The sequence below is a fragment of the Herpailurus yagouaroundi genome, unplaced genomic scaffold (genome assembly GCF_014898765.1).
Source record: "Herpailurus yagouaroundi ecotype Mexico unplaced genomic scaffold, PumYag 213, whole genome shotgun sequence".
NCBI classification, from domain to species: Eukaryota; Metazoa; Chordata; class Mammalia; order Carnivora; family Felidae; genus Herpailurus; species Herpailurus yagouaroundi.
In genome coordinates, this window is record NW_024412444.1 from 11,459,051 (window position 1) to 11,474,026 (window position 14,976).

A 14,976-nucleotide genomic window follows, 5' to 3' on the forward strand; every position below is an offset into this window, starting at 1 on the left:
AAGGATACGGTTTCAGTGGGCATGCCTGGCTTCAGGCTAAAAAGCGTGAACATGTCTACAGCATATGGATATGATGGGGTTGTGGCCTGAGACCCTGGGCTCCATCAGAAGTATTCTGCACATCGTGTCTCAGTGTGACAATTGCCCATTAAATACCGGGCTGCCAGCATATGGTTTTCCCCAACATCCCCTTTGTTAAGTGGAAACTTTAGCTGTGTGGTTAGAATATTTTCTCATCATTTAGCATTTCAGAATTAACTGTTTTTGGAGACTTCTGCAATTAATGCTGAATGGCACATTTGCAGATTATTACAGAAATAGTTAAACCAGAGTCGGCAGGTCTGTAGCTGCTCTTTCCCATGATGGATAAGTGGTGGGTTAGGAAAAGGCTGGGCAACGGGAGGAATCTGGTGCTCCCTCTGTGGATGCTGTAATTAAAGTGGGGAGTCTGGCGGAGTTGTTATCCCTGCTATTAAGAGTGCAGATGGCTAACGGCCACATCACCAAGAGTTAGAGTTAGCCCTTTTAAAGTCTTTTTTCTTTTTCTTTTATGACCCACCCTATATATTCCAAGCATAGGTATGGATACAGTGAAGAATTTTCTCATTAAAAGTAATGGCTTATTCCCACACTCATTCCCAGTCTTGGAATGAGAAACCTGTTTCCTTAGACTTGAGGAATTGCCTATCTGTCGTGGCTTAATAGAGCTTTTGGACGAGAGTGTCTGGTAGGCGAATTTTATAACCAATCAGTGCTCAAAGCAGATCCAAGTGGAAGGGCTCCAGCTGGCAGCTCATGATCTCTCTCCCAATTTTACTGTTAATGAATTATTATTTAACCCCCAAACACAGAACAGCATGCTCCTCTTGTCTTAGGGAAGTACGTTCTCATGATGCTGTCGGCCTGACAGTAGGAATCTCCTGGGCTGGAGGGAGGTTGGCAGTCAGTGGGGGAGAAGAGGCACAGAGTAGGCGGGAAGAGTGGTAGATACTGCTCAGCGACTGGCATGACCCTGGGTCTTTGTTATCTTGTGTACATTTTGACTCCAAGGGATCTGTGCTGGAAAAGCAAATTGGCTTTTCTCCTCATCATGTTCTCTTGTTTTCCCACAGGGAGTGGGGCCGGCCAGCAGAAACAGTGGGCTGCACAACATCACCTTCAGATATGACAGTAAGTAACTGGCTTCACCGCCGAAGAATGGGGCCCGTTCAGTGATCTAAAGCTCACACAGTCATGCTCAATCAAGGACACTTGAGGTCCTAGGGTTGAGGAATTTTCTGAACCTGCTCAGGTTTATCAATAGAGCTAAAGCAGCTGGCTGAGTCTCCATTAAGTGACTCAAGTATTTGGGAGCCTGGATAGGTCAAGTGCCCTCCATAGTGTTGGGAGAAATTTTGGATGGAGGGAGACCTCCCCTGATTTCTTCAGGATGTAGTCATGTCCTTAAGAACTAAGGCAGATGCCTGTAGGGCCCAGCATGGGACAAAGCTACCCAAGTGCAAGATGCTAGGGAGTAGCAGGGACTGTCTGGTCTGAAGGGGGCACTGGCTTCTCTCCATTCCAGCTCACGGTGGCCTTGAAATTCCCCGAGTGTGGCCAGATGTGATTTTGAAGAAGAGTAAGAAATTTGCATTTTTTGTCTAACCATTTTTTAATACTGTCATCTATTTAAAATTTTTCACACACATAGAGTGGGCCAAGTGAACGTTGCCCCAGATTTGCCCAAGGGTCTCCAGTTGGCCATCTCTGACTTCGCCTGGATTCCAGCTCTGTTTCCCTACCTGTCAGCTGTGAGCTGTGGCAGGTGATTTGACTTCAAGCCTCAGCTTTCACATCATATAAAATAAAGATTAGGTTCTTCCTCGGCATCATTTTGAGGGTTAAATGAGGTAATGCTTTTAACTGCTTAACTCAGTGGCTGGCCTACGATGTGCACTCAGTAATTGATATCTGTTAGTATTAGAAGTCATTCCAACCAGAATTGGAATACAGCATCTTTTTGGCCCTTTCTCTCAAGGAAGTGTGACTTAATCTGTCTGAATTGTTTCCTAAGGGCAGGGTGGGGTGCTTTTTCTGATTAAGCATATAGAATCTCCCCTTAGCAAATGCTGCATGCCTGAGAAGGTAATTATATGGAATTGTGAGCATTTTAGCCTTATGAGCCATAATTTATATGTAAAAACGTTAACAAGAGGGAGCTTGACTCCTATTTAAGTGACTCCTGACATTTGATTCATCTCTTGGAGAGGGTTGTGAATCCATGTAAATAATGGGTGTAGGTCACAGTGAGGCCTTTGAAATGATCACTGCTAGAGCAAGATTTTTGAGGTCATGTATACAATCTAACAATTTTAAGATACAAATATGTGTGTCAAATTTATGCCCGCAGTTGCTGACGTGAGTATTTTAAGTTAACCAATGAGGACTTACATTTGAAACAGACATTTCAAGTTAGTGGTGGGTGCCTGTTCTGGGTAAATGCTGTAATGCTAATGAAAGATTTGCAAGTCCAGAACACTTAATTCAGCTAAGTAAAGACATGTGTAAGAGATCTCTCTTTGAGCTACAAAGTTAATTTCTAATATATGCTCTTGGTCCTGGCAGATCTTGTATTACATTCAATAGTTCAAAATTTTCCGGTCAGCTGCAAACAAGTATTTGCAGCTCTAATTTAATACGGGGTTTTGTGAAAGAGGATCTGTACCTGTAAAACTTAAAAGTATCTATTGTTTTCTTCATGGGACTAAACATTTGGCCCACATGCCTGATGCCTGTCTCTTAGTCATTTCTTTCTTTCTTACTCTTCAGCATTTAATTAGAATTTAATTCGCAACTTGAATTGACTCCTGAGACATCTGAAGCTCGGTTGCATTTTGGCAAAATGTCATTTGGGCATAGTTTTTTGGTAATTAGAATCCAAAATGTTAGAGTTGCTAATAATTGGATCCAGGTTTGTGTAAAAAATTTATTCATTGTTTTCCATTGAAAAGATATTTCTTTCTCTCTTCCACAAGGAAGTTTCTGTTCTTGCTCAGTTGACTGGTTACTCATTCTGTTTGAAAGAGCTGAGAGCCAATGGTCAGGTTTTCACCAAAAGGGTTAAACTACAAAATCTTATATTTCTGCTCTTTTGCCATTTGATGTTACAAAGAAAGGTAATGTCTTGCCATTAAGTCAAAACCGAATCTCCTAGGTCTCTACGCCTCCTTTCATTTTGCATTTCTCGTTTCTTCTTTGGGCTCTGAGTAGTAATGCCTGAGTAGGTTGTAATACATTTTCTTAATTCTTTGACTTTATATTTGCATAATTATATTTATAGAAACCTGGAGAGTGCTAATTTTGGCATTAGGAATGAACAAAGGAAAAAAAAAACCCATGATTTGCTCTTGTTTTCGTGCATCTTTTCCTAACAGCTGTTTAAGTCAGAGGTTTCGAAAAATGAAAAATGTTTGAAATTGACAAGTCTGATGGTTTTTTGTTTTTGTTTTTGTTTTTGTTTTTTAATATTGGGAAGCTTGTTTCAGCCAGGGATTTTTTTCAGGCTAACCACTTCTGATTCAGAATTTACTATAGTCGTAATCTCTGTGCTGAGGCTAGAATGGCAAGAGCCCTTCATGAGCCAGGCTGCTTTCTGTCCAGACCCAGGGCTGGTCAGCAGCGGAATCCTAAGCCATCCAGCTGGCCTCTTAACTGCAAAACGTTTCCTCATTTGTACAATGTGGGTGTTAAACCAGATGTTTAAAGAAACATTTTTTTCTATTCTAAAATTCTCTTCTGCACCTAGAGAACATATGTTGTATGCTTCAAGAGTCAATTTTCATTAGAAGTAGAATTTGGTTTTATTAATTATTAACATCTTTTCAAAAGAAGTAATATTGAAATGTAGAGGTGGCTGCTTTTTAAGCAGATGGAGTTTCTGGAAGGGGGTGCAGTTAGGCAAGAAAGCAGGGCACAAAGCTCTGTGAGGGATGGGAGTTACCCGAGTGGGGGGGGGGGTGCATTGTGGTGCATGTGTTTTGAATTTTAGTAAGAAATTTTAAAAGGACTTATGTTATATGCACATTAAAAGGCTTGGAAGCATGTCCTTTAGAAGTTGATAGTAGTTATCTCCGTGGTGGGAAGGTATGGATGACTTCTATAGTTTTCTTACGTTCTTTTATAATTTTCAAGTATCGAGGGAAGGTTTTTAGTCATAAAAATGGGAAATGTATGCTACGGTGCACAGCAGGGGCAGTGGGAGTGCAGCAAACTCACTGAGCCTAGAAAATAACCCCTTACTGCTTCACCTCAAAGAAAAACACCCCAACTTTGGAGGGGTAATGAGTAGTTTTGGACATTAGATGGAACTGAGGACCTTTTGCAGCAGATACCAAAGAGAGTTTTCAAGTTTAACCATTGAGAAAGAAATGGAGATGAAGCAGCATAAAAGTTGTGAGTTGGGGTACCTGGGAGTTGTTAAGTATCTGACTCTTGGTTTGGGCTCAGGTCATGATCTCACAGTTTTTGAGTTCGAACCATGCATTGGGCTTTGTACTGATGGTGTGGAGCCTGCTTGGGAATCTCTCTCTTCCTCTGTCTCTGCCCCTCCCCTGCTCACTCGCTCGCGCGCACTCTCTCTCTCAACATAAATAAATAAAAACCTTAAAAAAATTGCCGAGGAGGGCCGATGGTTCTCCCCTGCGTCAGTGGCCAGAACAGCCCACGGTCATTGTCTGGAGTCCCATGCTGAGTCTGGCTGGAAGCTTCTGGCAGCTTTTTAGGATTCTGTAGACTTTGAAGATGTGTTTAGCAATACCAGGTGTCACAGTTGCTCACGTGGTAGTGGCACATTGACACCTGGCTGCAAGTAATGTCCTCAGGCAAAATCAGAGAATCGGGTCTTCATTGGCTGAGTAATGTGGAACTCTTTGGGTTTGGTGGGCATTGTGGATGTCTTGGATTAACACATGGTGTTTTCCCTTTGCGACGCCAGTTAACACTGGAGGTGCTTCACTCATCAGGAAGTCAGTTAGTACCTTTTGCAGGTACTAATTGGATTGTTTTAACTGTCTTGCTGTGCGCCCCTCCCCCATGAGTCTTACCCTATTACTTCCTTTCCCTGCTCACTTTGCCTCCAGGTTTCTTCTAAAAACAAGCCCCAGTATTTAGCCCTTGGTTTTGCTTCAGATCACTCTCTAATGCTGAAAACTGATAGAAGTAATGTAAATAATTCTTGATTTAGGTAAGATGTCTTAACAGTAAAAAAAAAAGTTAATGCCAGATACATAGTCCAACTCCAGACTGTATATGATCCTCCCCTAATGCTGTCCTAGAAGTTAACTTGTGGGGGGGGGGGTGGTGGGGTGGTGGTGATGCTATAAGTAAATTCCACGACTGCATCTTACAGTTTCCCAAATAGTCACACTTTACTGTCATATTTGGGCTTTTGAGGCACACATCTTTAAACAGAACGGCTTTGGCTGCCTCCGGATGGCTCTGTGTAATTTGAGAAGATGAACCTGGGAATAAAAAATTGTAAAATTTAAAGTTTTAATCTAACTGTTTTTGTTCTCACAACTGTCTAGACTGCACCACTTACTTGAATCCAGTGGGGAAGCACGTGATTGCTGATGCCCAGAACATCACCATCAGTCAGTATGCTTGCCATGAGCAAGTGGCAGTCACCATTCTTTGGTCCCCAGGGGCCCTTGGTAAGTGGTCAAAATGGAGCCCAGCATGTGGCCTGTGTGGGTGGTGACCAGTGCAAGGGTCCCAGTGTGACAACCTGCAGGGGCCAGGCAGGTCTTGACATACGTGTAGCTTAGGTGTGCTTGGGCACAGATATGCTTCCTGCTTCATTGCATGTACTTCCTGGGCATGTACAGAGCTCAATACTGTACCCCATGGCTCATCTTTTGTTCCCTTGGCTGTTACTGAGAGAGATGTGGGTTTGAAGAATAATGGTGTATGGCAATAAATCGTGCTGAGGCCTTAGCCTTTGGGTCTAAGCAGTAGCCAGGGGACAGGTGACCTGTCCAAGGGCATAATGGCTTTAGCGTCCAGCATTGGCCATCTGTATGCCCACATGGATATCCGGGCACAGCACTGGCACGTGTTGTGAGTTTACAGGAATATCTCAGGGCTCGTAAGAATCCATAAAATCAATAATTTAAGAAAAATGTTTTTTTTTTTTTTTTGAGAGAGAGCAAACAGGGGAAGGGCAAAGAGAGAGGGGACAGAGAATCTAAGATGGGCTCCATGCTGACAGCAGCAAGCCCGATGCATGGCTTGAAGTCACTAACCATGAGATCATGACCTGAGTCGAAGTCGGATGCTCAACTGACTGAGCCACCCAAGTGACTCTAAAGTCAATAGTTTTTAAATCTTGGCAACTAACTGAATTTATGTGAACTATGTGGGCTGAAAAAAATTCAAAATGAAGAAACAGAAAAAAAGCAAACCCACATTATCTGGTCAGATTCAGATTAGGGCAGAGTTTGCTTGTCCTCTTTAATGAGTTGATGATATAAGAGAGCATGGGACAGCTGGGTGGGGGACATGGTCAGAGCCCATTTGTTCAGATGGGCCTGGGTGTGAACCCAGATTCTACCTGCCGCAAGAGGCTGCTAAGCCTTGCTGAGCCCTGGCTTCCCCATCTGTGATGTGAAGATGACTGACAGCCTCCTGGTTTTTGTAAGATTTCCACACACACGCGCACGCACGCAGTATTTCTAGAAAGGGTTCTTTTATTTTTTAAGTTTTTATTAAATAATCTGGGTACCCAGCGTGGAGCTCAAACTCATGACCACTGAGATCAAGAGTCATCCAACTGTGTCAGCCAGCCATCTCTAGAAAGAGCTCTTAAAATTTAAAACAGTGGCTATTGGGACACATGGCTGGCTCAGTTGGTAGAGCATGCAACTCTTGATCTCAGTTGTGAGTTCAAGTCCCATGTTGGATGTAGAGATTACTTAAAATCTTTAGGGGCACCTGGGTGGTTCAGCTGATTGAGTGTCCAATTCTTGATTTTGGCTCAGGTCATGATCCCAGGGTGGTGGGATCCAGCCCTGCATTGGGCTCTGCACTGAGCCTGGAGCCTGCTAGAGATTCTTTCTCTCCTTCTGCCCCTCTCCTCTGCTGTGCTCCCTCCCTCTCTCTCAAATAAAAAAAGCATAATGATAAAATCTTTAAGAAGAAAAAAAAATGGCTACTGTTATCATCATCAAAACCTGGTCCTCAAACCTGTTTCTTTGACATTGCCACTGAATCTTAGAATTAAAAAAAAGAAAAAGAAATCTGGATAAGGGAAAAGTAACATAAAGTCTGGATTTCTTAATCTGAACAGGATAATTCTCAGAAAAACCAGACTGCAGGAGAGGTGAGTGCAGAGTGAGGGAGGAAGGATTAGATCCATGGGCCTGACTCATTTATCCGTGTAAATACTGCTGGGTCTGAACCCAGTGGGTTTTCCAAAAATAACATTATCTTAACATTTAAAGATAAAAACATTCTCTGTGGATCAACAGGAAGTGGTCATTCCATGTAAGGCTATACGGTTGAGGGGTTGGCCTGACAAATTGCAGTCTCCTTTAGAATGCAAGTAAGGGATGGAAGCTAGGTGGTTGGAAAACTAACAGGTGGAGTGGTGAGGGCAGAATGTGGTGCTTTTCCTGAATGACGATTTGTGGGTGGACAGGTTCTATCTGTTTCTATCAGGTTCTATCAAGGAAACTCCTGGGGAGCCTGGGTGATTTAGTGGGTTGAGTGTCCAACTTCGGCTCAGGCCATGATCTCTTGGTTCGTGAGTTTGAGCTCCGCGTTGGGCTCAAACTGTCAGTGTGGAGCCTGCTTCAGATCTTCTGTCTCCCTCTCTCCCTGCCCCTCCACCACTTGTGTTCTCTCTTAAAAATAAATATACGTTAAAAAAAAAAAAAGACTCCTTGGGTGACAGAAAAGCATATGGGTTAAGAGCACCAGCTTAGAAGGGTGTCCAACTTCAACTGAGGTCATGATCTCACGGTTCGTGGGTTTGAGCCCCACATCGGGTGCTGTGCTGACAGCTCAGAGCCTGGAGCCTGCTTTGGATTCTGTGTCTACCTCTCTCTCTGCCTGTCCCCTATTCGTGCTCTGTCTCTGTCTCTCAAAAATAAACAAACGTTAAAAAAAAAAAAAGTGTACCAGCTTAGAGCCAGACACTCCTGGGTTTGAATCCCACATCTGCCATTTAATTCCTGTGTGATCCCGGATAAGTCAGTCACTGTCTCTGTACCTATGTCCTCATTTGTAAAATGAGGACAATACCTTCCTCCCATGGATGCCAGGAGGATTAATGAGTTTTAAATGATGAGAAGGAGTAAATACGTCCCTTCATGGGAAGTTGCTCTGTAAAGTTGTTAAACGTGTAACTAAAAGGAATTCAGAGCGTTGTGATAAAGGCGTTAAGGTTTACATTTGCTGCTTTTACCCCCACCTGCCAGACTTGGCATAGTGGTTTTTCACACTAACCTCTTAAAAATTAGAACTAGGGGCTCCTGGGTGGCTCAGTTGGTTAAGCATCTGACCCTTTTTAAAAAAAAAAATTTTTTTTAACATTTATTTATTTTGGAGGGGGGGGGGAGAGAGAGAGAGAGAAAGAGAGAGAACAGGGGAGGGGCAGAGAGAGAGGGAGACACAGAATCAGAAGCAAGCTTCAGGCTCTGAGCTGTCAGCACAGAGCCCGACGTAAGGCTCGAACTCCCGAGCCGTGAGATCATGACCCAGGCCGAAGTCGGACCCTTAACTGACTGAGCCACCCCGGTGTCCCAAGCATTTGACTCTTGATTTTGGCTCAGATCATGATCTCACAGTTTGTGGGATTGAGCCTCGCGTCGGGCTCTGTGCTGACAATATGGAGCCTGCTTGGGATTCTCTGTCTCTGTCTCTGTCTCTCTCTCTGCCCCGACTTGTGTTCTCCCTCTAAATAAATAAACTTGAAAAAACATTTAAAAAATAAATAAAAATAAGGACTAGAACCACCTACTCCTACCTCAGCTGATGAATTTTATGAAACTGTGAGGTGCGCAGTCTTTAATTATATGAATCATCCAGCTTTTGTTAAACAGGAGTTCTAGGGACATGACATGAATTAAATCTTAGTTGCTGGTCAGAGACTGTGGCTCCTGTTGTGTCTGAATCTTGGGCTGTGGGTCAGGTGGCTCTCACCCCCCCCACAGGAAGCTTTAAACTTGAAATACAGTACAGCAGAGTCAGTGCCTGCACACTGTACCCCGTGACCCCTGAAAATGTGAAGCTCTAATTGTAACTCCTTTGCCCTACTCACCATAAAATACGTGTTCTTCATCAAATAATTATAGGATTAAAGAACCTTTTCGAAAAAGATTTCCCTGTCCTTTGCCATCGGTACTTTTTCCACCTGGTTAATTGCATCCTATGTCATTACTTCTGCCCCGGGAGGGGAAGGGTTGAAATTGTCTCCTTGTCTAGTGTTCAGAAAGAATGCGAAATCAATACCGTGCCAATTGAGGCCGGCTTTGGGGATCTCCAGCTGCAGTCGGACCGCTCCAGTCTCCAAATGACGAAGAGCACTGGTACTGGCTCTTGTGATCAGCGGAGCTTAATCCTCAGGTGGCGGGAGGCTGGGCCGGGCGTCTTTCAGTGGCACTGTGGGCGTCTCGGGGCCTCTGAGGGCTGTATGAAGAGCGCACACTGGGCAGCCCTTGGGTGTCTGCCTTTCAGGCATGATTAGAGCAAGAACTTTGTAAATCACATGGGCGTCCTGAGCTATTTAATCCCAAACCTAGAAACCCCTTGGGTGTAGACACACACTTTGTTGGGAATTTTGTGCATTACTTGGATGAACCATGCCAGCAAAATATAGGACGAAAACTTAAAGCAGAAACATGGTTTACAGGAGTCCCTAGTCAGCATTGGGAATTACCATCAGCTGACACTCTGTGTCAGGACCTAGAAATTGTGTATTCCACTGTAGACTTTTAGGATCAGTTGTGACTTGAGTCTATATATTTGAACCCTAATGTCACAGAGGCAATGGGCATTTGTGAAGTAGCTGGCTGGATTAGAGCTAATTAATTAGTAATGATGGGATGGAGGCAATCACCTGGCCTGTACCAGAGGAATGCGGGGTATGTGGTTTTCCTTTCTGTAAGACTCAGATGTGCTAGCCAAAGTAAGAATTCCTTTACCTCCGTTGTGTAGGTGGAAAGGATGGTAATCTTGGAGGAAGGAAAGTGTGTTCAAAAGTAATTAGGTCGGCTTTTAATAAAAGCATTCTGCTCTGCTTAGGCATCGAATTCCTAAAAGGATTTCGAGTAATACTGGAGGAGCTGAAGTCAGAGGGAAGACGGTGCCAACAACTGATTCTAAAGGACCCAAAGCAGCTCAACAGTAGCTTCAAAAGAACTGTAAGTCACACGCGGGGAATGTGCCCCTGGAGACACGCCATTGTTCTGGGCGTCTGAATGGTCTATTGAATGTCTGTGAAACTGGAGAAGGAGGGGCTGTGGGGTCCACCCCTCCTGCCAAGGTGGGCGAGAAACAGCTCGGCAACACCCTGAGCCTGCTCCACACCCAGAGAAACCCTCCAGCACCTCTTGCTGGTAAACACACCTCTCAGGTTACATGTCCTGGAAGGTGGCTTTGTGCACTCAAGAGCACACAGACTCCTCCCCACCAGCTTTGAGGTTCCGCATTCACCACCTAGGGCTTCTTTGCCAGAGCACAGGCAGCATTGTCAGTCTTTATTTTGGTTAGGGATCCAAACCTAAACTTGGTCCAGAAAATAGCCCCTAGCTCTGGAGCGGTGTCTGGGTGACTGTCAGAGAGGACTGAAGGTCCTGTGTGTAGGTGTAGGGGTGGGTAATTTCTTCATGATATCATGTCTGTTTTTATTCCCTTTTAGGGAATGGAATCTCAACCTTTCCTAAATATGAAATTTGAAACGGATTACTTTGTGAAGATCGTCCCTTTTCCTTCCATTAAAAATGAAAGCAATTACCACCCTTTCTTCTTCAGAACCCGCGGTGAGTATGGCCTTTCTTGCCTGGTTCCCATGATGAGACTGCTCCTGATTCTAATGACTTTTTGGAGAAATATACCAAATACTGGTATGACACCAGCATTGTGAGGAGAAAAGCATCCAGGAAAAGTACCCAGAAAAGCAATTCTTAGAATTAGGATTTGGCCTAGGCAGTATTCACCTAATACTGCCTACGACACCCATTTCACGCTTGTTCAAGAGTAGATGTTGATGCTTGATTTCTTTTTTTTTTCTTTTTTTTTAAAAGTGCTGTCAGACAGCCATATATTAAAACCATTTAGGAAAAAAGAAGAGCAGGAATAAACAGTAGAAGTTGATTTTTTGGGGTGAAGGGGAGAGCGTGAAATAATCCATCTTTTACCTGTCATCAGGAAGGTGGCTTCTGTGAGTGATTGCCTGTTTTCAGGATTACATTAAGAAAATTAAGCAACAACCCTGAGATTGCCTTTTTCTAGAAAGTTTGTTTTTTTAATCTTCACGTGTCAGGTCCTGTGCTCTTTTTTTTTTTTTTTTTTTTTAATGTTTGTTTATTTTGGAAAGAGAGAGAGAGAGAGAGAGAAACAGAGCATGAGCAGGGGAGGGGCAGAGAGAGAGGGAGACACAGAATCCAAAGCAGGCTCCAGGTTCTGAGCTGTCAGCACAGAGCCCGACGTGGCGCTTGAACTCATAAACCTCATGAGATCATGACCTGAGTTGAAGTTGGATACTTAACCAACTGAGCCACCCAGGGCACCCCTAAATGCTTTCTAAACACTGACTCAGTTTACCCCCATTCCAACCCTTCAAGAATTTAATCCTCTCATGTCCACTTATTACATGTGCAGTGATACACCCAGAGATTAAAGAGCCTGGTGGGAGCTGGGATTTGAACCCAGAAGTCTGACTCTGGAGTCCACACTCTCCAGCCAACCATGCTGACCAGCCAACCCTTTTCCGTCCGTTCTGTGCACGGTGTGGTGTGTCTTTCTTCAGCCTGAATCGCTGCTTTCAGATTTGGTGCCGAGGCATCCTGACACCTGCAGCCATTCCCTCTTGCCTTCCCGTCCAGTCTCTCTGTCCGGCATACCAGACCCCTGATGGTCAGCTGTCAGGCCAACTCAACAGCCCTTCCTATGTGGCCCAGTTGCCGTCCTCCTCCTCTGTGATGTTTTTGTTCTCAGTTGCAGCATTCACACTCTGGTTGTTTCTTTTTGCCTTTCTTTTCTTTTCTTTTTTTAAACTGTGTTTCCTGTGCAGCACAATTATTTTATAACAGTTTGGTCTCATTTTCTTAATTAAAATATGATTCCATAGGGCAAAGACTATGTGCATTTTACATCTCAGTGCCTTACACAGAACCAGTTAGAGGATTCAAATATGTTTAAGAAAAGCTTGCCTTAATCAGAACTAGCATAATTTAAGATAAAGTCTTCCCATCAGAATCATTGTGTCTATCTGGGGGTGAGGCAGAGGCGGGAGATGTGTTTATCACCATTTCCGTGCCCTGTGATCGTGATGCTGCCTTTGATTTTCTTGGCAGTATGTGGACATTTTCCAGAAGGTTCTCCCTGGGTTAGCAACATGGCATATTGGACTAGCTGTTTGGCCCCTCTCGTGTTTTTATCACATTTAAGTCCTGTTTCAAAACTCTACAGCCTAGTTTTCAGTGCTGGTGCCACTATTTAGTAATGCCTGCATGCCATTTTTAGACTCCATCAAAAGGATTTTAAAATGTTTATTTATTTATATATTTATTTTTGAGAGAGAGAGAGAGAGAGAATGTGTGTGTGCATGTGCATGAGTGGGGGAGGGGCAGGGGGAGAGAGAGAGAGAGAGAGAGACAGAGAGAGATACAGAATCTGAAGCAAGCTCCACACTGTCAGCACAGAGCCTGACTCGGGGCTCGAACTCACGAACCCTGAGATCATGACCTGAGCTGAAATCGGACATTTAACTGACTGAGCCACCCAGACACCCCCAAAAGGATTTTAAAACAGAATGCTGGCAAATGTGGAAACAACCCAAGGCAGTTACTAGGATCACTCCAAAGTTCTCTTGCGCCTAAGCACCTGTGCAGTGGAGCAGGGCTGGCGTCACTTCTGTTTACAGCTGAAACAGAGCCTCCATGTGGCCGTGGGCTGAACACAGTCCCACTGGCCTTGAAACTATGTAATGCTTGACAAGCTTTAAAAGGTTGGGTGACTTTACACTGTTTCCGTTTATTTGGCACAAAATGAACTGCATTAATATTTTTATATTGTACAATTTAAATTTTCATGAGATATGACTGCACTGTACCGGAAATCATTGCTCAGTTGATCTATTTTATACTTTGACCAGCAGTACCCAGCGCCATATATTTACATCTTATTGAATTATTGCATGAGGAAAATGTCAGACTGTACTATAACTAAAAATACACATCTTTCTTAATAGCCTGCGACCTACTGCTACAGCCGGACAACCTGGCCTGTAAACCCTGTGAGTATAGCCGTTCCTATCCATCAAGTCTTTGCAGCACAGTGGTGTCGGGGTGGCCTCTGGGTGCTCATCCGGGTCCTTCCTCCTCCCAGTCTGGAAGCCTCGGAACCTGAACATCACCCAGCACGGTTTGGACATGCAGGTGTCCTTCGACCACGCACCACACACCTTTGGCTTCCGTTTCTTCTATCTTCATTATAAGCTCAAGCATGAAGGGCCCTTCAAGCGAAAGACCTGTAAACAGGTGAGCTGCTATGTGTACATTAAGGAATACTACATGTTTTAAATTTTTTTTAATGTTTATTTTTGAGAGAGAAACAGAGCATGAGTGGGGGAGGGGCAGAAAGAAAGAGATGCAGAATCTGAAGCAGGTTCCAGGCTCTGAGCTGTCAGCACAGAGCCTGACACAGGGCTTGAACTCACGAACCATGAGATCATGACCCGAGCCGAAGTCAGACACTTAACCGACTGAGCCACCCAGGTGCCCCTGGAATAGTACATGTTTTAAAGTGACCCCTGGGCCCCTGGAATCTGGTTCAACATGAACATTAGGCTTTGACTCTCAGCAGTTGGTAGATATTCCAGCATAGTCTCAGGGATATCCTCACTCCCCAGTTACCTACACCCCAGCTATCCCCGTGGTGATGTAGCCTGGGAAAGGTATTACCAAGGAGCCAAAAGAATGAAGTATTTCTAGTTCCTTCTGCTACATTTTAAACATTAATTGGGTGCTCACTGTGTGCCAGTCACCGTGCTTTATGCTCACTGAATCATTACAACTCTATGCAACAGAGGCTGCTGTCACCCCACTTTACAGATGGGCAACCTGAGGCTCAGGTGGTCACCTAGCTTGCTCAAGGTCACACAGCTAGTCAGTGGAAATGCCACATCTAGGAGCCAAACCACTAGGATTTTAGGGGCCTACTGATTTTACACATAGGCCAAAGTCAAGTAGAAGCTCAGCAGCCAAGTTCTTAAACTGAGAGTGGCCAGCAAGAGGGGAAGATGTCTGGTGCAAGTGCACAGGACTGCTAGATTGCCTCTAGCGAACACCAGGAGAGGGTTTGGGTCAGGGTAGCAGAACTTAGTGCCTTCCTGGACGTGCTCCTATATTGTTGAGTTTTGTTTTCCTGTGGGCTCTCATCTGTGTCATTGATTTTCCTTGACCTTCTGCTCGAGTTAAAATTACAGCACATAAAACATGCACAAACATGGGCGGGTAATTTCTTTCCTCACCCTTTCAATAAGTCAAGGGTATTCTAACTAGTTTCTTTGTCTTCAGATGAAATATGCCTGCTGAGGGCATCACCAGCTAAGTTTAGACTATGGGGGGTCGGGGGTTGGTCCTGGGCTCTCCTGGGCCTTTTTATCAAAGTGAAGTTCAGATAACATGTAGCAGATACACATGGTTGCTTTCTGCCCTAACCAAAGTGTTCTGAACGTGGTTAAGGCTGGTGGCAAGTCTCCTTCAGCTCTAGGGG

The 14,976-nt window shown here is 44.3% G+C and overlaps 1 protein-coding gene across 2 annotated transcripts in view; it reads left to right on the forward strand.

Annotated features, from left to right (window-relative positions):
• The window catches only part of IL17RD (interleukin 17 receptor D), a 71,023-nt gene that overhangs the window by 40,105 nt on the left and 15,942 nt on the right, over window positions 1-14,976 (forward strand). For both annotated transcript variants that reach the window (XM_040454716.1, XM_040454715.1), the window contains exons 2-7: window positions 1,113-1,170; window positions 5,565-5,690; window positions 10,282-10,400; window positions 10,898-11,018; window positions 13,451-13,495; window positions 13,588-13,739. In XM_040454716.1, the coding sequence (XP_040310650.1) occupies window positions 1,113-1,170; window positions 5,565-5,690; window positions 10,282-10,400; window positions 10,898-11,018; window positions 13,451-13,495; window positions 13,588-13,739 (621 nt within the window). The remainder of the gene's footprint in view (window positions 1-1,112; window positions 1,171-5,564; window positions 5,691-10,281; window positions 10,401-10,897; window positions 11,019-13,450; window positions 13,496-13,587; window positions 13,740-14,976) is intronic.